The sequence below is a fragment of the Notamacropus eugenii genome, chromosome 7 (assembly GCF_028372415.1).
Source record: "Notamacropus eugenii isolate mMacEug1 chromosome 7, mMacEug1.pri_v2, whole genome shotgun sequence".
In the NCBI taxonomy this organism is placed as follows: domain Eukaryota; kingdom Metazoa; phylum Chordata; class Mammalia; order Diprotodontia; family Macropodidae; genus Notamacropus; species Notamacropus eugenii.
Genome location: NC_092878.1, coordinates 58,488,935 through 58,514,737, shown reverse-complemented (window position 1 = coordinate 58,514,737; position 25,803 = coordinate 58,488,935). Strand labels below are relative to the sequence as shown.

Sequence of the window (25,803 nt, the reverse complement as noted above, 5' to 3'; positions counted from 1 at the left end):
ATTTTCCTTCATCAATAACCTACAGCAACCAAAAGCCTAGAATACCCACCGCAACCATGTAAGAAGCAAAATGAGTGAGAATGAATGGGGAGAGAATCTAGAGGGGAAATTGTGATACTGTAAGCAGTAATTAATATTAATGCAAATAAATTAATTAACAGTAGGTACTTAAACATTTCTTGATTGTTTTTAAAAGAGCTATCTACAAATATTTCTTTTTAAAGAGAAAGAAAAGAAATTAAGTCCAAGCTCTGATCTAAATGGACATAGCATCCCAATTCCCCTAAAAAGAATACCCAAATAGTTTGCTCACTACTTTTCCAGTATTAGAAAAGATCCTGACAGTCTCACCCAAGAAAAGCAGACCTCTTATATCGAACTGAGACTCTGAACCTAAATTTCGTGCTTTATCCTGTCAATGCATCTCCCCAAAGAGAGAGCCCAAAATGGAGAGAGGCTTTAAGGCATGGTAAATATCCTCATAACTAACTTCTCAGTCAACTAGGTGGCACAATAGATAGAGCACCGAGCCTGGTGTTAGGAAGACTCCTCTATATGAGTTCAAATCCAGCCCCAGACATTTACTATGTGACCTGCAACAAATCATTTCACTGTGTTTGCCTCACTTTCCTCATCTGTCAAATGAGCTAGAGAAGGAAATTTCAAACTACTTCAATATCTTTGCCAAGAAAACCCCAAATAAAGTGTCAGAAACAATTAAAACTAACCTTTCTCTTTGAGTAAGACATTATTTTCTTTGATGAGTATAATGCAATCTCCTTGGGAGTAGGAATTCTTCTGGTGTTTGGTCCTTTCATTTTCCCAGGACCACAAACAGTAGCTTTTACCTCCATCATTCATTTATTTATTGTGGTTAGCACCTGTGATTTCATTGGCATACTGAGCTCCCAGAGAAAATTCCCTCTAGCAATGCAGAATTACAAACTTTCTACCACCTGTTAGTTTTAGAGTTGACTGGGGCACTGAAGGTCAAGTGACCTATCTGCCTGCCTTGGGTCACACAGCCAGTATATGTCAAGACTTGAACCCAAGACATGCTGATTCAAAGGCTTGTCCTCTATCCACTCCCCTAGACCGCTTCTCATTAAGCTGCTTTGCCTCTAGGGTGTGCTTGAAAAATATCAGTTAAATTAACTTGAGTAATACAGTACATTCTGGAGCCTTTCAACTCTTCAAGTATCTCTTATGACTTTTCTGGGATCGCTTGGCATTATCACATATTGTAATCCAATAAGAGAGCTTTCTTCACTCTGAAATTAATTAAACTACTTGATTACTGGCACACCCATCTCTAGGCGTGCTTTGTGCATCTCCAAGTACATCTCTAAGGTTAGAGACTAGCCCAGTAAAAAGGCTGTTACATCCTGTGACAACGCTGCATCAGACAAGTCTATCAGTGCCATCTTTCCAACAGCATGAGCCCACTTCATGTGTGTGTCACATGTTGGAGATTCTCACAATATTTCAAACTTTTTGATTATCATTATATCGGTTAGGGTGATCTTTGATGTTATTATTGTAAGTTGTTCAGGATACCAATATAAAATGGGGCACTTAATAGATTAATGTTGTGTAGGTTCTGACTGCTCCACCAACTGGCTATTCCTTATTTCTCTCCCTCTCCTCAGGTCTCCTATTTCAAGACATAACAATACTGAAATCTGGCCAATTAATAACCCAAAAAAACCCACTCTTGAACTCTGTTTCAAGTGAAAGAAAGAGTGGGGCAATATAGCAAACTTCATTGTTGTTTTATTTTAAGAAAGTACCACAGTCACCCCAGCCTTCAGCAACTCTGACCAGTCAGCAGCCATCAACATTGAGGCAAAATGTTCCACCAACAAAAGATTATGACTCACTGAAGGCTTAGGGGATGGTTAGCATTTTTCAGCAATGAAGTATTTTTTAATTAAGGTATGTGCATTGGGTTTTTTAAGACATAATACTATTGCACACTTAATATGCTACGGTGTAGTATAGACATAATTTTTATGCCAAAAAGTTCATGTGACTCGCTTTATTGCGATATTTTCTTTACTGCTATGTGCTGGGACCTAACCCACAATATCTCTAAGATATGCCTGCACTTACCTTACATAGTTCACACAGCTCTGTGGGGAAAGTGCTCTGTCAACCTCAAAAAGCTTTATAATTGTGAGTTATTGTAGTTGTCAGCTTTTTCTTTCTCTCTATGACACCTTTATTAACTTAATTTTGTTGTGATGGTCACTTAAGATTTTGCAAAATGTATACTATCTCCTTATCGCATAAGGATTTCATGTCTTACATGGTCTTCTGTACTATCTTTCATGGTATTTCATAAGCTGGTATATCACAGGCTCAGTTGACTGATGTGGACCCAATTTTCCCCGTCTTTATAGTGTTCCATTTCCAAGGGTTAACTTGGATTCACACTTGACATTCTTTCTTACTTACTCAAGTCCGGAATAGTAAAGCAAGGGAAATAAAGGTAAATCTGAGGACAAAAGCCCAGAAAGTGTTGTGAACCACTGGAAAAGGTTACTGCTTCTGAATCTCAATGCTGAGCAAGACAGTTCTCCAATGGCCTTAGATGTTTCAGGTGAGGCCAGTGCTACAACCTGGTTTTGCCCTGTGGTGCTGCTTCTCACTCTAATGAGTTCTTGATGCTGTTGGCTCTATATCAAGCGGTCTTTTGACAGCTAACATGACCGTCTCACTCTCTTAATCACCCAAGGGTTTCTATCTTCATGGTTCTGTATGAGAGGGGGAATCCCTTTCCAGGGAACACCTTCCCAGTGACCCTTCCTAGGCTTAAGGTATTGGGGATTATTGGCCATGCTATCTGAGATGCAACCAGAATCTTAGGGGAGAAGGTTGGACCCTCTCTCCAAGCACAGAATGTTCTCTGAACTGAACTCCAAAACTAAATTTGCTCTTGATGCAGAAGACGAAGAGCAAGAAAAAACATTCCTGTAATACCTTGTAGCTTTCAGATTCACTGATTCTTAGTTATGGGAAAAATAGTGCAAGGATCATACTTCTCATATATCAAGGAAAATGCATTAACTCCCATTGAAAACTGGATATCATTCATTGTAGTATATGGAAAGAGTTACCACCTTTAACGTCAAGGATGAGTATCCAAGTCCAGCTATGCCACTATATGCGTGACCTGGAGTGTATCAATTAACCTTTCTAGGTCTTGTCTGTTTCGTCTGTAAAATGAAGGCATTGGATTAAATGACCCCTCTGGTCCCTTCCAGTCCTAAATCTGTTTTTGTGACTCCATGATTATTATAGATGGTCACATAAAATGTGGGCATAATTGAGGCCAGGTTTGGGAAATAGGAAGCCCAGTGTGGGTACTTTTAAAAATTTAGTTCAGGAAACATACATGCATGCACACACACACATATGTGTGTGTATTTCCTTTGAATACATTTTCCTTTTTTCCCCAATAAGGTTATTTTTGAAGACCTACCAGCTAAGAGTTATCACCCAGTTGTAAATTTTCAGTTGTGATTTCTTAAGTCTGGATAGTTAGTAGTCATCTGTGTAGCATTATTTGAGAGGTACCAAAGGGCCTTATTATCATCTCTCCTCTCTTTCCACTGAATTATTCCATCAGGTTCATCACTCTCAAATCGATCTATCAATCAACGAACCAACAAACATTTACTAAATGCCTACTCTGTGCCAGGCCCAAAAGTCCAAGTCTCTATCCTTGAGTAACAGTCTAAAGAGGGAGATCACATGTATATAACATATTTAGGAATATGCGAAATGGATACAATCTTAGGGAGAAAGGTACTACTGATAAAGGATTCATTATAGAAACAATACTAAAAAAATTCCATTAGCTTGTACAGTTGAGGTTGGAGAGAAGCCAAATGGAATTCTTAAAATACCTTAAATTATAGATAAAAAAAAGAAATATAGCTTTATTACTTTAGTACTTTTCAAGTTTTGAACAATAGGATCATTCTTAGAATAAATGAGCTCATTTTTCAATTCATTCAATAATCACTTGTCAAATATCTACATAGACATATACAATATATGTAAGGCACTGTGCTAGAGGCTGTAACTCCACAATCTACAAAAATTTAAATAGTCCTTGTCTTCAGGGAGTTTATATTCTTCAAGAACAATAACTGAAAGGGCCATTAATACCAGAAAATCTGGTACCTCTTGTAGAGGGTGCAATGAGTAGAGTGCTAGATTTGAAGTCGGTATAGATCTGAATTCAAAAGAATATCAAAAGTGATACTGGGCTAATCACTTCATAACCTCTCTCACCTCAGTTTCCTTATTCCCAAAGTGAGATGATCGAAAATTACCAATGAATGATTAATAGCACCGACCTCAAAGGGTTATTTGGAGACCCAAATAAGATTGTCTATCTCACATTCATTACAAACGTTAAAATACTTTATAAATGATTATTATTTTGGGCAGCCAGGTGGTACAGTGAATAGAGTATCAGGCCTGGAGTCAGAAAGACTCATCTTCCTGAGTTCAAATCTGGCTCCAGAAACTTACTAGCTGTGTGACTCTAGGCAAGCCACTTAACCCTGTTTGCCTCAGTTTCCTCATCTATAAAGTAAGCGAGAGAAGAAAATGGCAAACCACTCTTATAGCTTTGCCAAGAAAAGCCTAAATAGGGTCATGAAGAGTCAGACAGGACTGAAAATGACTGAACAACACAAATAATAATAATTATTATAGGGTAAAAGGAGACTGCACTGGAAATCAGATAGCTGAATTGTAAGTCTACCTCCTCCCTCTTAGTTGATTTGCTCCAAGAACCTGGCTACACACCTTCACGACCCTGGCCCTCAGTTTTCTCATCTGTGAAATGAGAAGTTGAACCAGATGTTTCCCAAAGTCCTTTCCATTCGACGTTTGCTAAGAACTTAGTTCTCTCACTTCATAGCTGCATCTTCTTCCTACAGTAACAACAACAAAGTTAGCAAATTGCAATATTGCAAAATGGGAAATTTCCGTTGCAATCAGTATGCCAGTTGTATTTAGATGAGGCTAGAAAGGAATAAGCATATTCCCTGTAGAAGCTCACTTCTGTGACTGGTTTGCTTAGCAAACCTTTTGTTACAACTAGACAGAAAAATCTTCCATCCACACGTTGCCTGAACCACCATGAATCCCAAGTCACTATAATAATAGTTAACCTTTACGTAGTGTTTGAACAGCTTAGATGGAGCAGTGGATAGAGCACTGAGCTTGGAATCAGGAAGCCTTATGAGTTCATCTGGTTTGCTAATTGTATTATGCTGGGTAAGTCACTTAACCCTGTTTGCCTCAATTTCCTCATCTGTAAAATGAGCTGGAGAAGGAAATGGCCAACCACTGCAACATCTCGATGAAGTAAACCCAGATAGGATCACAAAGAGTCAGACACGACTGAAACGACCAATGCCAACATATAGTGTTTACTATGCTATTATCACATTTGATCCTCACAACAACCCTGCAGGGTAGGAATTCTTATCAATCACCCCCACTTTACAGATGAGGAAACTGAGGAAAGAGAGGTTAAGTGACTTGTCCAGGATCACACAGCTAGTAAGTGTGTGAGGTCAGATTTGAACTCAGGTCTTCCTGACTCCAGGACTAGCACTCTATCCACTGTGCCACATAGCTGCTATAGGACTGTAATCTGAATAAATGAAGGCAATCCATAGTAAAGGAAGAAGGAAGGAAAGTCAGTTGGTCATTGCACAAAGTGTTGGAACTAGATATCTGTTCTTGATTTTACAGCTGAAGAAAGCAAATCACCCAGAGTTGAAGTGATATGCCTAAAGGCACTGGCAGCAATGAGATGTGAACCCAAGTCTGAGTATCCACTGTTTTCTCTATTACACTAAACCAGGGGTGGGGATGCAGGTTCCCCATCCCTGCACTAAATTAACCCTGGATTCATCACACATTTGCACCAATTCTGAGTGTCGTACTTCCAAGAACTTACCAGGAAGTCTCTGCCCCAGGGACATACATTCTTGAGTGCACAAAGATGGTATCAAGGCCTGTCAAGGGCTGTTGCTTTTTGAGTGATTTTTTTTTCCTAGCAGGGATGATGGATGAATTTCTCCCCCTTGCTTGATCCTGTTATCCCCTCCATTGATATTTATAGTTGAGTGAGTTGAAGGTCAATGCCACAGCCTAGGAAGATGGAATAGGCTAACTGACCCACAGAGAGAGATTCAATCCATGACTTTGACCTTATGAATGTAAAGTCATCCTAACTCTGTGACTACTCAGTGACTAGAGTATAAAGTGCTGTAACCCACACAGTCCCTAAGATTTCTACCTCTATGAACTGACACTGGCTTCATCCAAATTAGAAAGACATATGATGGCACGCTGTCAGTTTTTTAGATAAGTAGAAATGAGGCCCAGAGAAGGGAAATAAGCCATGAGTCAAGGGAAGAGTCTGCTAAACCATCCTCTCTCTCTTCCACATCTCTTTTTCTCTCTCTTTGAGATGGAAGGTGAGTCAGCGTTGTTATGTAGACCGTGACTTCTTAATTTTGTGGCCACTTTGCTTTTAAATTTGAGTATTAGTTTTACTTTCCTAGAGGGTTTTACTTGTGATTCCTTAACAGTTTGTTTTCTTGGTATTCTTATTAAAAAGAAGGGAGGAACGTTAAAGAAAATGATCCCTTTGAAAGCTACATGCACTTAGGAGGTCCCCCTCAGTACTGAGTTCACTCAGCCAAAGGAAAGTCGAAAAGTAGCTTTCAAAATCAGCTGTTACCCATACTTCCCTTCATGGATGCCTAACCTGGGCCTGGAATCATTACTTAGGTGTCTATCTTCCTATTTATTCTCTCATTCACTGAGTCCTGTTTATTAAGCCCCTACTATGTGCAAGGCGCTAGACTAGATGTGAGGATTACAAAGACAAAAACCAAACAGTTGCTATCTTCAAGTTCACAGATGCTCCTGTTGTGTTTTCTGGCATTAACTATTTGTTCATTCTAAACTCACACTTTTTTTTTTTCCAAGCTCTATCTGACAGCCCAATAGAAACTTACCAGCAGGATGAACCAACTTTGAAGTCTCTGGGTTAGGTGTAAGCTGTTAGTTACTTGAGCTAAAATAACAAAAATCCCCTAGCCGCTTTGTCTTTAAAATGGAAAAAAGCCCATTATTTCAAGTTCTAAATGATTTTAAATAGTTAAAGGGGATTTTTCTCAAACTTTCCCAAACCTTTCACAAATAGGGAAACACATACCTGAAAGGGCACTTTCCTCAGAGGCCAGTGACAGAGAAGTGGAAGGTTAAGCTGGCTAAACCAGGGCTATCAGATCCAGGACTCCATCGCTGACAGGACTCTGGGTGGTGTAAAGGAGGCCCTGGCCCTAACCTCAGGTTAAGGACCCCAACTGCAGAAAGTTGCCTGGAGGTCTAAAAAGCTGTGACTTGCCTATCATCAAATGAAAAACAACAAATCTTTCTTTACTCCCAGACCAGCTCCGCTATGACATGGGGCCATACTGGTAGATTGCTAAGGCAACCAGATGGTGTAATGGAATAGAGCACTGGACTTAGAGTCAAGAAGATCTGAGTTACTAGCTGTATAAAACTCCGGTTTGGTCACAACTGCTCTCAGTCTCAGTTTCCTCCTCTATAAAATGGGAATAATCATAGCACCTGTCTCACAGGGTTGTTGAGGGAGGGGATCAAATGCAGACAATATTTTTGAAACACTTTGCAAACTTGGAAACACTACATAAATGTTAGCTTCTTTCATGGAAGGATGAGTTTGTGTAGCAGAGAATAGCTTGGAGCTGCTGAAAAGCTCAGTGCATTGTCCCACATGCAATCCAGACCATTTTCTTCCCCTTACCCAATCCTGGTTCCAGTGGCTTTGCCATATGACATGCCTGTGCAAGACAAATGGAATGGGTCTTTCTAACTCTGAAGTGAGACCTGCAATAATGACAATAATTAATAATGATAACTGGCATTTATATGATACATTAGGGTTTGCAAAGCATTCTACAAATTTAATCTCATTTGATCATCACAACCAACCCTATGAGGTAGGTGCTATTTTATTGCCATTTTACATAATGGGAAATTGAAATTCAGGGAGTTTAAGTGACTTGCTCAGGATCACCTGAGTAGTAAATAAAGGTAAATGTTTAATAACCGGCTCTCCAGGAGCAAAATTGTACACTTTTAAAGTTTAATCTGCATTATTAGCATTTTTCTCCTTCACTTTCTTAAGTCTAGGCAATCAACAAAACAATAAACCAATTCCAGATCTGCAAAAGTTGCTGATTTCTGAGGCATCATAAATGCTTGCACTGAAAATTTAAGATTCCAGTCTCTTGAGGAGCTGGGCTGTAGGACACTCTGAGGCAGTATTTGAACTCCCAGTTTTTTATGACTCCAGGACCAGTTCTGTATCCAGTATAGTGGATATTCAGTCTCTGAATAATGACCACAAAATGTAAAATCCCAAGTCCTCCCTGAATGCCCAGTACTTAAATAATAATCATGTGATATGTGTGGCGTTTGTCTTCTGATCATGGGATCATAGATTAAGGACTGGAAGAGATTAGTGGTCATGGAATCCAACACCTTCATTTTATAGATGAGGAAAGTGAGGTTCAGTAAAGGTTATAGGACTTACCCAGGTCACACAGCTAACCTAAATAAAAAGTCTATACATAAAGGTAGCTAGGTGGCACAATGGATAGAGCGAGAATTAAGAAGACTCATCTTCCTGAGTTCAAATCTGGTCTCAGACGCTTACTAGCTGCGTGACCCTGAGCAAATCACTTAACCCTGTTTGCCTCAGTTTCCTTACCTATAAATTGAGCTGGAGAAGGAAATGACAGATCACTCTAGTATCTTTGCCAAGAACACCCCAAAAGGGATCACAAAATGTTGGACATGACTGAAAAATGACTGAACCACAATGGTCTACATGTAGATGGAGAAAAACATCAGAAAGATATGAAATAAACCAGGGACTGACAATCTTTCAAAGGCATCATGACCAAGTCCCAACCTGTTTTCTTTGGCGAGCTAGTGGCCAACCATGAATTCTTCCTGCTTGGAGAATGGGAAGTGGAGGGGAAGGAGGGGGAGGAAAAATATATTGCCAGTTCTTGAAAGTGGGAGGAGCTTCTAACACTCAGGAGCTGAAGACATGCATGATGAAGGGGTAGAAAGCCTCACCATGCTAACTCAGGGAGAAAGTGGGGGCTCTAGGAAGCACCAAAGATGTGGCTGAATCAACTATCCCATTTGTCTCTGAAAATAGACTTAGGTTTTCTCTTTGAGGCATGTGGCATAGGATGCCAATTTATAGAATACATGATAGCTTATATATCAGAGGATAACCTTAACTAGACCATGCATTGGAGGGACCACTAGTCACCCAAGAAATTCAGGCGGTCCTACATCTCTGCTCCCCATACCAGAGACTTAGAAATCCCCAAGTCAAGAATTCCACCCAATCCACCTGGGAATGTGACTGACTATGAAGGAGGAGGAGGTTGAAACCTCAGCCTGAGACATGGACCAAGTTAGAGCACCCAACTAAGAACATAATCATCAAAAAAGCATTGATTAGTCATCTAGTTCCTCATGATAGAGTTAGTGTCAGGTATGCACTATGCAGATTAAGTAACGGATATGTAAAGCACACAAGACATTACTGATAATCCTGGGTAAGCCTTTTATCAAAATCAAACATATTAACAGTTTGTTTGTATCCATAATAACAGCTAGCATTTATTTAGTGTACTCAGCGTTTTACAATTATTTGATATTCATGACATCCCTTTGAGGTAAGTGCTATTACTTTCTCCATTATACAGATGAGAAAGCTGAAGCAAAACAGGGGTCAAGCGACTTGCCCAAGGGTCACCTAGCTAGTGTCTGAGGTAAGATTTGAACTCAGGGCTTCCTGATTCTGACACCGACTCTCCAGCCACTATAACACACTGCCTTTCCATTGGCAGCATTAGCAGCAGCACTATCACCTTCATCATCTTCCTTAGGAAGATGCTTCACTGAACTTCTCTATATTTAACTTAAGCTCTAACTCTGCTTCGCTTTTGGAGATGTAACCTTGGCTCGTGCCTATGAGGCAGATTTATAAAATAGGACTCACATTCATAAGTGCACTTTGTTTTTGTTGAGTTGTTTCAGTCATGTCTTATTCTTTGTGATCCCGTTTGGGATTTTCTTCGCAAAGTTACTGGAGTGGTTTACCATTTCCTTCTCCAGCTCATTTCACAAATGAGGAAACTGAGGCCAACAGAGTTAACTGACTTGCCCAGGGTCATACAGCTAGGAAGTGTCTGAGGTTGGATTTGAACTCAAGAAGATGAGTCTTTCTGTCTCTAGACTTGGTACTCTATCCACTGAGCCACCTAGCTGACCAAGTCTGTACTTAGCAAAATAATAATGAAATAGCTTGTGCTTATGCATCCAGTAAGAGAGAACAACTCTCTAAAAATAGGCTGGAAGTTGGGTTCCCAGCTCTTTGTTGGAAAACATCTCTTTCTCCTGGGTAGCTCCCATTGCACCCTCATGACCCAAAACAAAGGGAGACCCAAGCAATATAAAGACAGGTTTAAGCCAAAGATGTTTATGAGAAATAATATTAAATCTGTCAAATGTTTTCCTTCTTTTTTCAGTTTTATTGTTTTATTTTTTGTTTTGTTTTTATATTACAAACATTTATAGATTCCTGCCAATGTGAAAGGTCTCTTGTAACAAAGTAAAATAGTAAATTACATTTGTACATCAATACAGTGACTTCATCTAAAAATTCATGTAATATTTCATTCACATATATAGTACCCCTTTAATCCTCTATTTAAAAAAAATTAACAGAAATCTATTTACTTGCCCTCTCCTCCCTTCCTCCATTACAAAAAAGAAAAATATGAAAATGTAATAAATATATTTATGCACACATATATTCATTAACAGAATAAATTGAAGAAAAACACAAATAGAAGATTAGGGCTGGATAGAATCTAACCATTCTTCTCACATGGCTTGCTTCTCAATAAAACAGGCACATATGCATATTTCCCAGCTTCCCCATTTGGATAGGGGTCATCTTTCATGGTCTTAACAAAGGGAACTGAAAAAGTAGCAGACAGTAGCTGCTACCCACTTTAGCTGATGCCATGAGATAACCACCACCTTCTCCTTCTTTTTCAGAGTGAAATCTCCTGCCTTCCCTGTGCACGAAAACTTCCACTCTACCCTATCAGAAGACTAATTTCCTGTTAGTCTTCTAAAAATGGGAAAAACCAAAGTGTAACAGTGGATAGACCACTGGGCTTGGAATTAGGACGACTCATCATCATGAGTACAAATCTGGCCTCAGATACTTACCAGCTCTGTGACCCTGGGCAAGTCACTTCACCCTGTTTGCCTCAGTTTCCTCATCTGTAAAATGGGTTGGAAAAGGAAATGGCAAGTGACTCTGGTCTTTAAATGACTTAAGCAGCAAATCCGAAGATAGATTGTGACCAACCAACCTCTTGCCAGGAATTGTGACAGAGAAATGACCCATAACTAAAAAGGGTAAAAGGGTTATTATTCCTCCTCATGTGCTGTAGAACACCTGCTTTCTGAAAGAGTGTATTTCTGTTTATGCTTCAACGTGTCCATGTATATCTCATGAGTTCTATGTCCAGCAAACCAGGGAATTTGCAGGAAGAGCACTAGGCGGGGGTGTAGAACTCCCAGGCTCTTATTCTGGTACTGTCATTGACCTGTTAGGCAAATAACTCACCCTCTGGATCTGAAGGTGGATTCCTGCACCTGTAGAATGAGTTTGTGCTAAATCACCTCCAAAATCCCATCTTGTTCCAAGGTTGTTGTGGGGAATGTGAATTGTCTGAGTTTAATTTTTTTATTGCTACCTCAGAATCATCACTGTGGTGCTGGAAACGACTGAAGAAGGGTATGTTTAAGTGCCATGATGAGTGCTCATACCATATGTACTATAGAAGTGCAGAAAAAGGAGAAATAAATACGGTTTAGAGCAGAGGTGTCAAATACACAACACACCAGTCACATATGACCCACAACACTCCCAAGTAAGGCCTGAACCAGATTAAAACTATAGTTCCTAGAAAGTGAATGGAATGAATTTACCCATAAAACGGAAATGGATAGCAGATTAAAAATTTGAATTCAACAATATGTTGCTTTCAGGAAACACAATGAAAATGAGATTTACAAAGATAAAATAAACTGCCAGAGTAGAATTTATTATGTAAAAAAAAAAAAAAGCAGGGGTATTAATCATGACTGCAAATTTAAAGTTAAAATAGACTATAACTAAAAGAGAAAACTAGGGAAACTACACAATGTGTTACTAATATTATTCAACATTATCTTAGATCATTTAAAGTAACTAGATAGTATAAAATACCTGAGAGCATATCTGCGTAAACAGACACAGGAACTACATGAACATAAACATTAAATACCTTTTATACAAATAAATCAGATTTAAATAATTGGAGTAAGACTTATTTTTCATGGGTTAGTAAAGCCAATAAAAAAATGACAATTTTACCTAACTAATCTATTTATTCAATGCCATCCCAATTGAATTACTAAAAAATTATTATACTGAGTTGGAGAAAATAATAACAAAGTTCATTTGGAAAAACAAAAGGCCAAGAATTTAAAAGAAACTACGGGGAAAAGATGTAAAGGAAGTCAATTCAGCAATATCAGATCTTATATTACCAGGTAAGAGCATTATTGAAGTATAAAATGGATAATTTCAAATATTTTAAATTAAAATTTTTTATATAAATAAAACTGTGTAGCTAAGAATAGAAGAAATGCAAAAAATTGGAAAAAACTTTCATAGACAATCTCAGATAGGATGTGATGGTGTTGGAATGCTGCTGTGGTACAAAAAATGATGAGCTGGTTTATTTAGAAAAACATGGAAAGAGTTGGACATATAAAGGAACATGCCATCTACCTTCTGAGAAACAGATGACAAGTGGAAATATGCATAGTATGATTTTATATATATATGTATGTACGTATATATGTATGTATGTATGTGTGTGTGTTCATCCTTCATTGCCGAAGAAGACCATACCATCAAAGAAATAATGACAAGACTTGCACTTGACTTTGAGTGAGGGAGGGCTGTGCAGCTCACCAGCCTCCCTTCTCTTCCAGAGCCATCTGAATCCAGTGACCAGACACTCATCAGGATGACTGGAGATGACCCAGGATGAGGCAATTGGGGTTAAGTGACTTGTGGATATATGTGTATGTTGATAAATACCTGAATTTAATTTTAGCCTTCTTCGAGGGAGAAAGGGGTAGGAAGGAAAAATAAAATAAAATAAAGCATGCATAGCAGAGAACAAAAGAAAACCTAGAAGGGAGCAAAGAAAAGCTGGGTAACCTTGAAAAAATGTGTAGCACTTATTATGTAGATTTTCTTGAAATGGAAATTTACTGTTTTATATTGAATTATCTCGTGTTCTCCTGTGTACATGGAAATGTTCTTTTTTTTCTTTTCTCATTTTGTATTTAAGCTAAAAATGAATAAAAAATTTACCAAAAAATCCCAAACTATAGTTTCTATATGATTTTAATTTGCTGATATATTTATAAAATGGAGGCAGCAAGGTGGTGCTGTGAAGAGAGCAGCAGTCCTGGAATCAGGAAGACTAATTTTTATGAGTGCAAATCTGACCTCAGATACTTACTGCATGACCCTGGATATGTCACTTAACCCTGTTTGTTTCGGTTTCCTTATCTGTAAAATGAGCTGGAGAAGGAAATAACAAAAGCCACTCAAGCATCTTTGCCAAGAAAATTCCAAATGAGGTCATGAAGAGTCAGACACAACTGGAAAAAACCCCAAAAATATTTATAAAGAAATAAATGTGGTTTTCTAAGCTAATATGCAGCCTACAAGGATCCTTATGTACAGTTTAGTAGATATCATTCCTATCTGAGTGTGATACCACAGGTCTAGAGTAGTCAGACAAAGCTTTGTGAAGAAGATGGGAATTCCTTTGTACACAACTAACGTCTCAGATCATTTTGAGTGACCATTCAAAGGAGTTTGGACTATCTATCTACTTAGAAAAGACCAAGTGAATGAAAAATGTCTTTTGCCCACATTTCAACTTGCATCCTGATGGACACTATATAGTATTCCAGTAGTATGCATATCTGGGGCAGAGAGTACAAATGGATAATAAACTGGGCCCACCTGGGATAAGCTGGGTAGCCTGTTATGGAAAAGATTTCCAAGTCATTTTTAAGTAATTTGGAGTGGACAGGGAGGGTGTTTCACCAATGCTGGTCAGTAATTTCATTTGTAAAGCTAAGAACCCAGAAGAGAGGTATCTTAGTCTATCTCCTAACTAGGGGTGTCACTCAAAGCTCCATCTTGGGTCCTATTATCCGTTTATAATTACACTCTCTCTAGGTAAACTCATCAACTCTCTTGGATTTAATTACCACCTGTTCAGCTGCCTTTCAGAATCCTTATCTTGCTTTAAGATAAATCTCCAAATCAATCCTACAAACTACGGGTAAGGCAGTAGGGATACAAAAGCACAATTGAAAATGTCCCCATGTTGAGGCAGAGAGGTTGACAATCCTATGATTAACCTCTTTTTCCCTCCGATGAATTTCCCTCTCCCCATTGGTTTTGAGTTCATCGGAAGTTATGGTGTTCCTTCTTTTACAGTCATATAGCAAAACTCTCAAAATGTTAGTATTGAAAAGATGAGTCAATTCTTTCATGGAAAACTTTGGGGTCATTAAAAGAGCTTTGCAATCTGAAAGCAATTCTGTCTGCTATCCTTTTTAATTCTTGGTCCAGCTTTGAATGATCACTCAAAATGATCTGAGCTCTCTTCCAGGAGGCTCTTCAATGCCCTAGGCCTAGAAGTAACAACATTTATACAGTGCTTATCATGTGCCAGGCACTGTGCTAAGCATTTTTACAACTGCTATTTCATGTGATCCTCACGGTAACCCTGGGAGGTAGGTGCTATTATTATCCCCATTTTACAAATAAAGAAACTGAGAAAGACAGAAGTTAATGGCTTGTTCGATATCACACAACAATAAGTGTCAGAAGCCTGATTTGGATTCATGTCTTCTAGACTCCCAGCCAAGACTTTATCCACTGCATCACAACATAATTATGAGTTAAGTAGAATATTTACAGACTATCTTTACATAGAATACTTACATAATAAACCAAACATAAATACACATGTAATATACATATATATGCATATATATGTATATTACATACACACACACATACATAGGGTATGTGCATCCAACATTTTTTACAGATGAAGATGTATGATTTAGAGAAATGGAGCCTACTGACATGGAAGATGAATCCTAAGGAGATGCTTAACAGAAGTTGGTTGGTTGTCCTTTGTTCTCAAGAAGGACCAATATGACATCACCATGATAAAGTGAAGTTTCAGTGTGTCCAACTACTGATCAGATCAGTATGAGCTTGGACTGCTCTACTACAGATTGGGCACAGATAGTCCGTGTGAACATTCGGGGTGGTTACTCCATATTTTCTTATTCTGCATTTCCTTTGTGCCGTCTCAGTTCTGCTTTCCTCATAGAGCACAGCACCTTTTCTAATGTGGGCATTCCATGCTAACCGATCCTGCACCATGTCTCCCATGTCGCACAGTCAAATCCAAAGTTCTTTAGAGAGATCTTGAGAGTGTCCTTATATCGCATCTTCTGCCCCATGTGAGTTCTGTACACAAGTAGAGGTGAAATGACATACTCAACAAGTAGCTAGGTGGCTCAGTCATAGAGCACTAACCTTGGAGTCAGGAGGACCTGAGTTCAAACCCAGCCTCAGAATCTTACTAGCTGGGTGACCCTGGGCAAAATATTTAATTCCAATTGCCTCCTCAGCCAAAATACATGACTTACTCAAGGTCACACCTTGAGTATCAGAAGCAGGACTGCCTCTTGCATAATGAAATATACCAACCAAAGAATAAGATAGCACATTTATACACTGGAAAATGTAAGGAAATGAACCTTAAACCATTATTCATGGAATGTTTACTATATAACATTCCAAAGTGGAGGGGACTCTAGAGTCTAACTCCCTCATTTTAAGAATGAGAAAAATGAGGCCCAAAGAGGTTTCTGATTTGGCATATGGTCACACGAGGTCACAAAAGGGTGCTGGTTCTCTGATCACAGATCTAGCATTCTACTATGCAAGGATATTTCCTTATGTACCACACTGCCTCCTCAGTAATACATATCTAATATTGTTTTATATGCTTGCTCCTTGGAAGGAAAGCTATGACAAATCTGGGCAGCATATCAAAAAGCAGTGGCATCCCCTTGCCACAAAGTCAAAGCTATGGTTTTTCAAGTAGCAAGGTATGGCTATGAGAGTTGGACTGTAAGGAAAGCTGAGCACCACCTTCAAATTGTGGTTCCAGAGAGGACTTTTGAGAGTCCCTTGGACAACAAAGAGATCAAATCAGTCAATACGTGAAATTAATTCAGGCTATCCATTGGAAGGTCAAACACTAAAGCTGAAGCTTAAATACTTTGGTCACATAATGAGAAGACAGGACTCATTGGAAAAAAGACCCTGGTCCTGAGAAAAATTGAAGGCAAAAGGAAAAGGGGATGAGATGGATAGATAGTATCAAGGAAACAACCAACAGGAACTTGGACAGACTTCAGGACATAGAGGATAGAAGGCTTGATGAGCTATGGTCCATGGAGTCACAAAGAGTCAGACAAAACTGAATGACTGAACAACAAAACACTGCATAGGACTGAGGATAACATATGGTCCTTGCTCCAAAAGAGTTCTTTCATTGGATTGTAGAACTAGACCTTAGAAAAATTCAAAGGCCATTTAGTCCAGTCCTTTCATTTTATGGATGAGGGAACTGAGGCTCGAGAAATTGAGAAACTCACTCAAGGTTACCAAAGGTATTTCCAGAGGTAGAATTTGAACACAGGTCTTCTGACTCCAGACTTGAATATATCTCTGAATTATGCCGTGGTCATTCGGTCACAGATTTAGGACCAGCAAGGACTTTAAAGGTCATCCAACCCTTTTCAGTCAAGGAAACTGATCACAAAATAAAGTAATTTGCTCAAGGTCTAAAAGAGTCTAACTAGGAGATATCCAAGTGGCATGGTCAGTAGAGCTTTGGGCCTAAAATTAAGAAGACCTGAGCTTAAATCTAGACTCTGACCCTTACTAGCTATGTGACCCTGGGCAAATCATTTAACCTGTCTACCTCAGTTTCTTCAACTGTAAAATGAGGATCATAATTTATCTTCCAGTATTATTGTGAAGATCAAATGAGATGATATTTCTAAAGTAATTTTGTGCTAAGGCACAGTATCTGTTACCTTTTTTTGTTTTGTTTTTGTTAAGTTATTTTTCAGTCCCATCTGACTTGTCATGACCCCATTTGAGGTTTTCTTGGCAAAGATACTGGAATGGTTTGCCATGTCCTTCTCCAGCTCATTTTACAGATGAGGAAATTGAGCTGCAGAGGGGTTGTGATTTGCCCAGGGTCAGATAGCTAGGAAATGTCTGAGGCTAGATTTGCATTCAAGAAGAGGAGTCTTTCTGACTCCAGGCCCAACTCTCTATCCAATACACCATCTAGCTGCCCCCAGAAAGCAGTTAATAAGTGTTTGATTTTTTTTTACATCTTTTTTACTACGTGAGATCTACTACTGTAGTATCTTGGATTTTCATTTAAAGATAATTCAGTTTTCAGCACTAAAGCACAAACATGTGGATTTTGCTTTTAAGGATTTGATAAATGCTTTAGAATCCATCTGCAAATAGAAGCTTAGCCTCTACTGGGCCCACAGGGGTTGAAAGACAAAAAGGAAGTCCAAGTGTCTGCCAAAATCTGAAAGTTGTCATCTCTAAACCCCGAAGGTTAGGTTCCAGGTATCTCAAGAATAACCAGGCTCCAATGATGCATACAGCCAGGAATTCACAATGAGAGCCACCAGACACATCTGCTAACGGGCCTTTTGGGGTTTACAGGAGCACAGGTAGAGGAGAGGCAACACTGGTATAAAAAAGGCCCCAACTGGAGGGGCTACTCTCAGGGGACATCTTTAAGGTTTCTTGATCTTAATCACACCAACCTTAAGGCTGTTATCTGTGGTTCCAATGGAACCTAAACCAATCTTCATGAACACATCTGGCTGAGTAACAGGTAGAAGCTCAAAGCCCTCTTCCATCTTCCCTGTCCACTGAGTAATGGGACCTGGCACGATAAATAACAGAATGGAAGAGAGAAGTCAGCATCGTGACTGGAATTCACTTCCTTTGGGGGTCAGCAGTTCCTCTGGGACTAAGATGTCCAGAGAAAGGAGAAAATTCTCCTGAAGCAGCCATCAGCTAGGGAACATAATCTAGGACTTCCCCTGAATTCTTTGCGGGAGAGATAGTTCAGCAAACGCATTCTGCAGAAACTAGATAACATCAGAGTCTGTTTGGAGGTTTCAAGATACAGATTCTGCCTCTTAAGCATTATTGGAGGAGAAAACTCTCAAATGCTATCTTCTTATGCCTTTACCTCTCACCACCAGGACTTTCAAAGAAGTACATAAGTCTAATTCAATCAATCAGTAAATACTTATTAAATAGCTACCACCAAGTACTATGCTAAGCACTGGAGATAAGCTGACAAAAAAAAGTCCCTGACCTCAAGGAATTTATATTCTTTTTTAAAAAATTATTTTTTATTTTCAGTTCCAAGTTCTCTCTATCTATCCCCTCCCCAGCCCATTAGGATAAGATGTATGATACCTGTTATACATATGAAGTCTTGCAAAACATATTTCTTTATTAGCCATGTTCGAGGAGAAAAAGAGAATGAAAAGAAAAAAGAAACCTTCATTTTGCACCCTGGGTCCATCAGTTCTCTATCTGGAGATAGATAGCATTTTTTGTCATGAGTCCTTTGGAATTGTGGTGGATCATTGTATTGATCAGAGTTACTAAGTCTTGCAATTGATTTTCTTTACAATATTGCTGTTGCTGTGTACAACGTTCTCCTGGTTGTTTTCACTTCAATTTGCATCAGTTCATGTAAGTCTTCCCAGGTTTTTTCTGAAATCATTCCCTACACCATTTCTTGGAGCACAATAGTATTCCAAAGGAGTTTACTTTTAATAAGGAGAAAAGAGTACTCATATAAGTATAAATAAACTAGCTGCAAAACCAAAAAAGTCATTTAGGGGAGAGGACACTAGCAACCAGGGGCATCAGGATAAGCTAGGTAGCATTTGAGCTGAGCTTTGAGGGACACTAGGGATCCTAACAAGCGGAGCGGCAGGCAGACTACACAAGCAGAGACAGGAGATACATTCCATTCCCCATGTAATGGAGGAATGTCTAAATTTCCAACTTCAAACATCTGGGAGCAATGGGATATGAACTCACATACCTGATGAAGACAGGACTCCTGAGGTTTTTTTTCCATATAAAATATTTATTGTACTAATGTCTGGAATACAAGAACTTAAAAAAAAAAGACATCTCAACTCCTACGTAACAGTACTCCCTCCTCTCCAATGTAAAAGTCCTCCCTTAGGGCCAAGAGGAAAGTTTCCTCAGAGAACACTGCCATGTTCTACTTCCCTGCCGTGCTCCTCCCTACTGCCAGCCTCAGCTGGCAAAAACCCAAGGAATCAGAAGCATTCATCCCTTACCAGCTGCTAGCAAGTGTCTGAGGAGGGGTGTATCTGAGTGACTCATCTGTGACCCAGGAACTTAGGGACTTTGGATTGGGGATTCCTATTCACTTTAAGGTTGAATGTCTAAGTCAGGAAGTGGAGGAGCAAACAGGCATTTTGGAGATTGTCTCTGAGTAGAGTTATCTGCCATCTCCCTCTGGAAGAAATCTTCTTAGGTGACTTCTCTCCCTACAAAACAAAAAAAGAACAAAGAAAAGGAGAACTGAGGAAAGAGAATGGATGTACAAACCATCAGAGCACGAGTCGGGCTGTAGCTAGCACCAGGTTACCAGGAACATCCCATCAGACCCAAAGAGGGAAGAGAGAGCTGTGGGGGCCCTCCCTGAAGAGATAGGAAGAGAAGGTGGGAAAGAAGAGAGGAGAGAGAGGAGCCAGAGAGATCTCCAGACTTCCCCAGCTCAATCAGCCCCTCTCAGATGCCCTTAGAAAATTCTCTTTTGCCTGATTGTTCTATGAAAGAAGGGTAAATCCTAAAGGTAGAGAGTGGACAGACCTGAGAAAAAAGAAAGTTGCAAACCAGTTCCAGTGTGAAGGGCACAGCTCAACCCTCTAAGAAGCAGGAAGGGTGAGTCTTCTTTATGGAGAGCAAGAAGCCAGGACTCAGTTTTTCCTAGGGGCAGTAGGCCTCTCCTATCTTCAGCAGGGGTTGAGGCTAGACTATAGAGAAGATCGGAGGAGCCAGCTCAACTAGCCCATTGCCCCAAACAGTGACACAACCCTCCCCAAGGCAGCAAAAGGGGAGAAAGAAGAGGAGAAACTGGAAAACAAGAGGAAGACAGAGGCTAGTGCATTTGGGGTGGGGGGAGAAAATGAGGGCAGATAGACTGCAAGAGGAGTGGGCCTCATCTGACATTGAGAAGCCTTCTCCTTCAACCAGTCCAGAATCAAATGGCAACTTCAACTCCCTTCAGCCCCTCCCACACTGAGGGGCTGACACAGTGCAGTAAGGTAGCACTATGGAAGACCAGGAAGTGTGCTAAGTGCTGGAGTTTGGGGGAGAGGGGTGGGAAAAGGTAGAGAGGAAGTTATGGAGAAGTCAAAAGTGAATCTGGTAGAAAATGAAAAAATGACTGGCCTGGGGCCCCTCCATAAATGGAGGTCCTATAGCTAGGACCTCCTTTTGGAGCTCAGAGCAACTCTGCTCCAAGACTGATTCAATTTTAAGGTTTGGGGATGCGAAGGGGAGAGCAGGAGTCAAGGGAGTGGAATGAATTATTGAGATGAACTGAGGGTAGGAAATAGCTTCATTGGAAGATGATCCCAGCTCCTCAGGCACATCTTGAAGTTCCTACCCCACCCCCACCCTGGGACTCAAGTAATGCTTTGGCTGGGTCAATGCCTCAAGGCCATTCTTCAGACCTCTGGACGAAGACTGAGAACTTTTTCTAGTTGGAGGGGAATGAGCATGGGTCCGAATGGGCACATGGTAACAGAGATGTTGGTAGTTCTTATATCACTTTCACACACTCTGGGGAGCTTTTGAAATAGGACTTTGTTCACAACTACAGCCCCCCACAGAAAGTTTGTCCCCTTTAGGATTGAAGTATCTAGAGCTCCTTACCACTTACCGCAGGTTGCCACTCATACCTTTAGCCTTGGCTTTGCCCTTGCCCTGCTTGGGCTTGGGTTTATCTTCTTTCTGGTCATCCACCCAGTCTTCATCCTCATCCCGGAATTCCGGGGTCTCTTTCTTTGCCCCACTGTTGGTAATCTGAGACCCGTCCAGGCTAACAGCATTAGTTCTGGGATCTTGGGCAGCCCACTTTCCTAGGAGGTGAGCCCTGGAGCTGCTTCCAGCTTGAGAAATTAGTCCTTCCTTCATCACAGTCCCCTCTGTGTCTGGTTTGGTGGATGGGAAGAGTGGAGAATCTTCAAGAAGGTGGACCTGGCGTTTTTTCTGCCAACGCCGAGAAGGATAGGAATACCACTGGCCTGGTGCCAGTCCCGGACCACGGTGTCGCTTTTCCATCCAGATGTAACAGTTGTTCTGGGCTACTCCAGTCTGAGAGTCCAGGAAGGGCAGGCGCTGATGGCGCTCAGCACATAGACGGGTGTTGTAACTGTGACACTCCTCGACGGCATCTTTGTAGCTCTCCTCTCTTCCGAATTCCATTTTCCGTGCTGCTAACTAAGCGCCTCCAAGTATCCTCTCGCTGGGAGTCTGGCCCCTAGCTAACATCCAGTAAGCAGACTCACCCACGCCCCACCCCCTCCCCTCTTTTTCCCCCTCACCTGCCCTAGGTCAAGAGTAGGCACTGGTACTTAGTACAGGTTTTCAGTACTTTAACTGTTCTGTGATCCCATCAATGTAAGTACTCCCCTTCAATAAATGGATGAATGCGCACTTACTATTTGAGAAGTAAAATAGTCCTTGGTCAGAGGAGTTGCATTCTGTATGGAAAGTTGGAGATCTCATTAGCTCCCATGGATTATTTTACGTGTGCCTCAGCCTCTCTGCTGACTCCAATCTCACAATTCCAAAGACATCTCAAACTGGGTATTCAGTAGACAGAACTTATTATCTTTACCCCTAAAACACAACCACCTCCTACCTTCCCTATTAACTGTAGAGGGCAACACCACCCTTCTAGTACCTCAGGTTAGCAACCTAGGAGTCATCTTGGATCCCTCACTATCTGTCACCTCCCCTATCCAAGCTGTAGACAATGCCTGTCGATTTCACATTTGCAACATCTCTAGAATATGCCCCTTTCTTTTCTCTGACACTGCCACCATTCATGTTGTGTAGTTGTTTCAGACTTTTTCTGATCCCATTTGGGGTTTTCTTGGCAGAGATACTGGAGTGATTTTGCCATTTCCTTCTATGGCCCATTTTTACAGATGAGGAAACTGAGGCAAACAGGGTGAAGCGACTTGTCCAGGGCCTCACATCTAGTATTGTCTAAGGACAGATTTGAAATCAGCAAGATGAACCTTCCTGTTTCCAAGCCCAGTTCTCTATCCAAGGTGGGTGTGTGCTTCAAGTCTCTCCACATTCCAATCCATCTTCCATTAAGCCAATAAAGTGATTTCCCTAAAGTACAGGTCTAATCCTGTTACACCCCTACTTAATAAATTCCAAACATTTCTTATTGCCTCCAGGAACAAATACAAAATGCTGTACTTGGCATTCAAAGCCCCCAAACCTAGCCCCCTCCTCCTCTTCCAGTCTTCTTCCTTCCTTCCTTACCTTACTCCCTGACATGTACTCTTGGATCCTGTAATACAGGGTTTCTGACGATTCCACAAACAAGACACTCCATCTCTCAGCTCCCAGCATTCTCTCTGGCTTTCCACACCTGGAATGCTCTCCCTCTTCATCTCTACCTGCTGGCTTCCCTGTCTTTCATTGTCTCAACTAAAATCCCATATTCTACAGGAAGCCTTTCTAATCTCCTCTTAATAACAATCCTTCTGTCTCTTAATTGCTTCCTATTTATGCTGTGGATAACTTACAAATAAGTATCTGTTTGCTCATTGTCTACCCCATTAGATCATAAGCTTCTTGAGGGCAGAAGTTGTCTTTTGCCTCTTTTTGTAATCCCAGAGCTTAGCACAATGACTGACACATAGTAGGCACTCAGTAAATGATTGATAAAGGTGACATCGTAGCTATGTCTTTTTAACCTTCTGTGATTCTTTTCTGAGCCTTCCCACAAATCCTATAGAGAGTACCTACCCCCAGTGTGGACAGCCATATGGACCAATGGAGAGAGGCATGGAGTCAGGAAGGCTCACCTTCCTGAGTTCAGATCTGGCCTCAGACACTTACTAGCTGTGTGACCCTGGACAAGTCACTTAACCTTGTTTGCCTCAGTTTCCTCATCTATAGAATGAGCTGGAGAAAGAAATGCCAAACCACTCCAGTATCTGTGCTAAGAAAACCCCAAATGGGGCCACAAAATATTGGACTTTACTGATACAACTGAACAACAATCCCCAGTGCAACAGAGGTCTTCCTCTAGAGTTTCCCCTCTTTTGGTGAATTTCAACTCAACCCTCTCATTCTGACTATGTGAGTGGCCCACTCCTTTTTCCCATCATACATCTTCTGTATGGTATCTTTTATTCTACTTTTAGTGCACAGATTATTTTGCCAATTTGTTTAAATCAACTTATAACCACAGAACATCTCTATGTGAACCTTTAGCTCACCCACAGTATTGGTTCTTTAGAAATGATTCACAAACATCTAATGTCACCAGGAGCATACTGTCAATACAAACATGTATTTTGTACCAGGGAACACGTTGGGATCCTTGAAAATACTGAACAATTCCCCAAATGCAATTCAGTCCTCTCTCAGCCTTTTAATTCATAATGAGTCAGATTCATGGTCCAAATGTAGTGCCTATCAAAGATACAGTAATGATAGCTGAACTTCAATGTAAACTCATCCAGTGTGTACACCTTCAAGATTTCATCCAGTGCATATGCCTTCAAAATTCCTATGTTCCTGGGATGGATTGCTTACCTTTCCTTTTTTCTGGGTTTCCTGATTTCCTTCAAGTCTCAGCCAAAATTTCACCTTCAGCAAGAGTTCTTTTCTAGTCTTCCATAATCCAAGTCAGTCAATCATTAAATCTTTATTAATTGCCTACTGTCTGCCAGTCACAGTCCTAAATACAAAGAAACCTAAAACATAGTTCCAACTCTTAAGGAGAGCAGAATGATGTCCAAACTAACTATATACAGGATAATTTGGAAATATTCAGTGGAAATAATCAGCACAAGAATGAAAGTGGATCAGGAAAGGCATCTTGCTGAAGGTGGGACTTAAAGAAAGCCAGAGAAGCCAGGAGGCAGAGATGAGGAGACACGGAGGACAAACAGTGAAAATGCCCAGAGCTGAGAGATGGAGTGTCTTATAACACTTGTGGCACATTTATTAGAACATGGACAAGAATCACAGAGGTGAGACAGGACCTCTACCAACCTTCCAGGTGCATTGTTTCCCCCAATAAAATGTGAGCTCTATTAGATCAAGGCCTGTCTTACTCTTTTGTTTTTATGTCTAATACTTTGCCCATAGCAATAAGTTCTTAATAAATGCTCATTCATTTATTCATTCATTGGAAGGAGTACTCACAGATGGAATCACAGAGCAATTATGAAATAATTGCTGAAATATGTTCTCCAATTATGAATCATAAACATTTATTAATGAGAGAGGCTGGTGGCACTGTGTCACAGATTATAGGAGGTCTGTATATGGTGTAAAAAGACTGGAAAGAGGTGAGGATTGGGGTAGCAGGTCATGAGCACTTTGAAAGTCAGAGGAATTTATATATTTGATTCTGGAGTTGATAGGACGACCCCTGGAGTTTACTGACCAGGTGCAAGGGTGGGGAACCTGCAGCCTCGAGGCCACAGGTGGTCCTCTAGGTCCTCAAGTGCTGAACTTTGATGGAATCCAAACTTCACAGAACAAATCCCCTTAAAAGAATTTGTTCTGTATACTTGGATTTGGTCAAAAAGCCACACTCAAGGACCCAGAGGGCTAGATGTGACCTCGAGGCCTCAGATTCCCCACCCCAGGTAAGAAATTGACAGGTCATACCTTTGCTTTAGGAAAATCACTTTGACAGCTGAACAGAGGATGGACTATAGTGAGCACAGACTTGAGGCAGGCAGACCCATCAACAGACTATTGTAACAGTACAGGTATGAGGTGATGAGGACCTAAACTAGGGTGGTAGCAGTCTCAGGAGAGAAGAGTGGTTATTCAAGGGATGTCAGTAAAATGGCAATAGATTGGATATGGGGGGAGGGGATAAGAGAGAGCAAAGAGTCAAGGATGATACCAACGTTGCCAACCTGGGTGCCTGGAATGATGTTGGTGTCCTTGACAGTAATTGGAAAGTTAGAGAAAGGGGAAGGTTTAGGGGGAAACATAGTTCAGTTTTGGATATGTTGAGTTTAAGATGTCTACTGTATTTACAATTCAAAATTTCTATTAGTCAGTTGGGAGATGTGAATCTG

The 25,803-nt window shown here is 40.4% G+C and overlaps 1 protein-coding gene across 1 annotated transcript; it reads right to left on the bottom strand.

Annotated features, from left to right (window-relative positions):
• Positions 1–18,888: 18,888 nt before the first annotated feature.
• On the bottom strand, positions 18,889–22,956 carry LOC140513646 (zinc finger protein ubi-d4-like). Its single transcript, XM_072623498.1, has 2 exons — positions 21,409–22,956; positions 18,889–19,989 (listed from the first exon to the last, which is right to left on the bottom strand). Exons 1-2 carry the CDS (start codon positions 21,932–21,934, stop codon positions 19,973–19,975), a joined length of 543 nt encoding a protein of 180 aa, XP_072479599.1. The 5' UTR covers positions 21,935–22,956; the 3' UTR covers positions 18,889–19,972.
• Positions 22,957–25,803: the final 2,847 nt, after the last annotated feature.

Coding starts and splice junctions, on each gene's coding strand:
- LOC140513646 (XM_072623498.1), bottom strand. CDS start 21,934: ATGGAATTCGGAAGAGAGGAGAGCTACAAAGATGCCGTCGAGGAGTGT.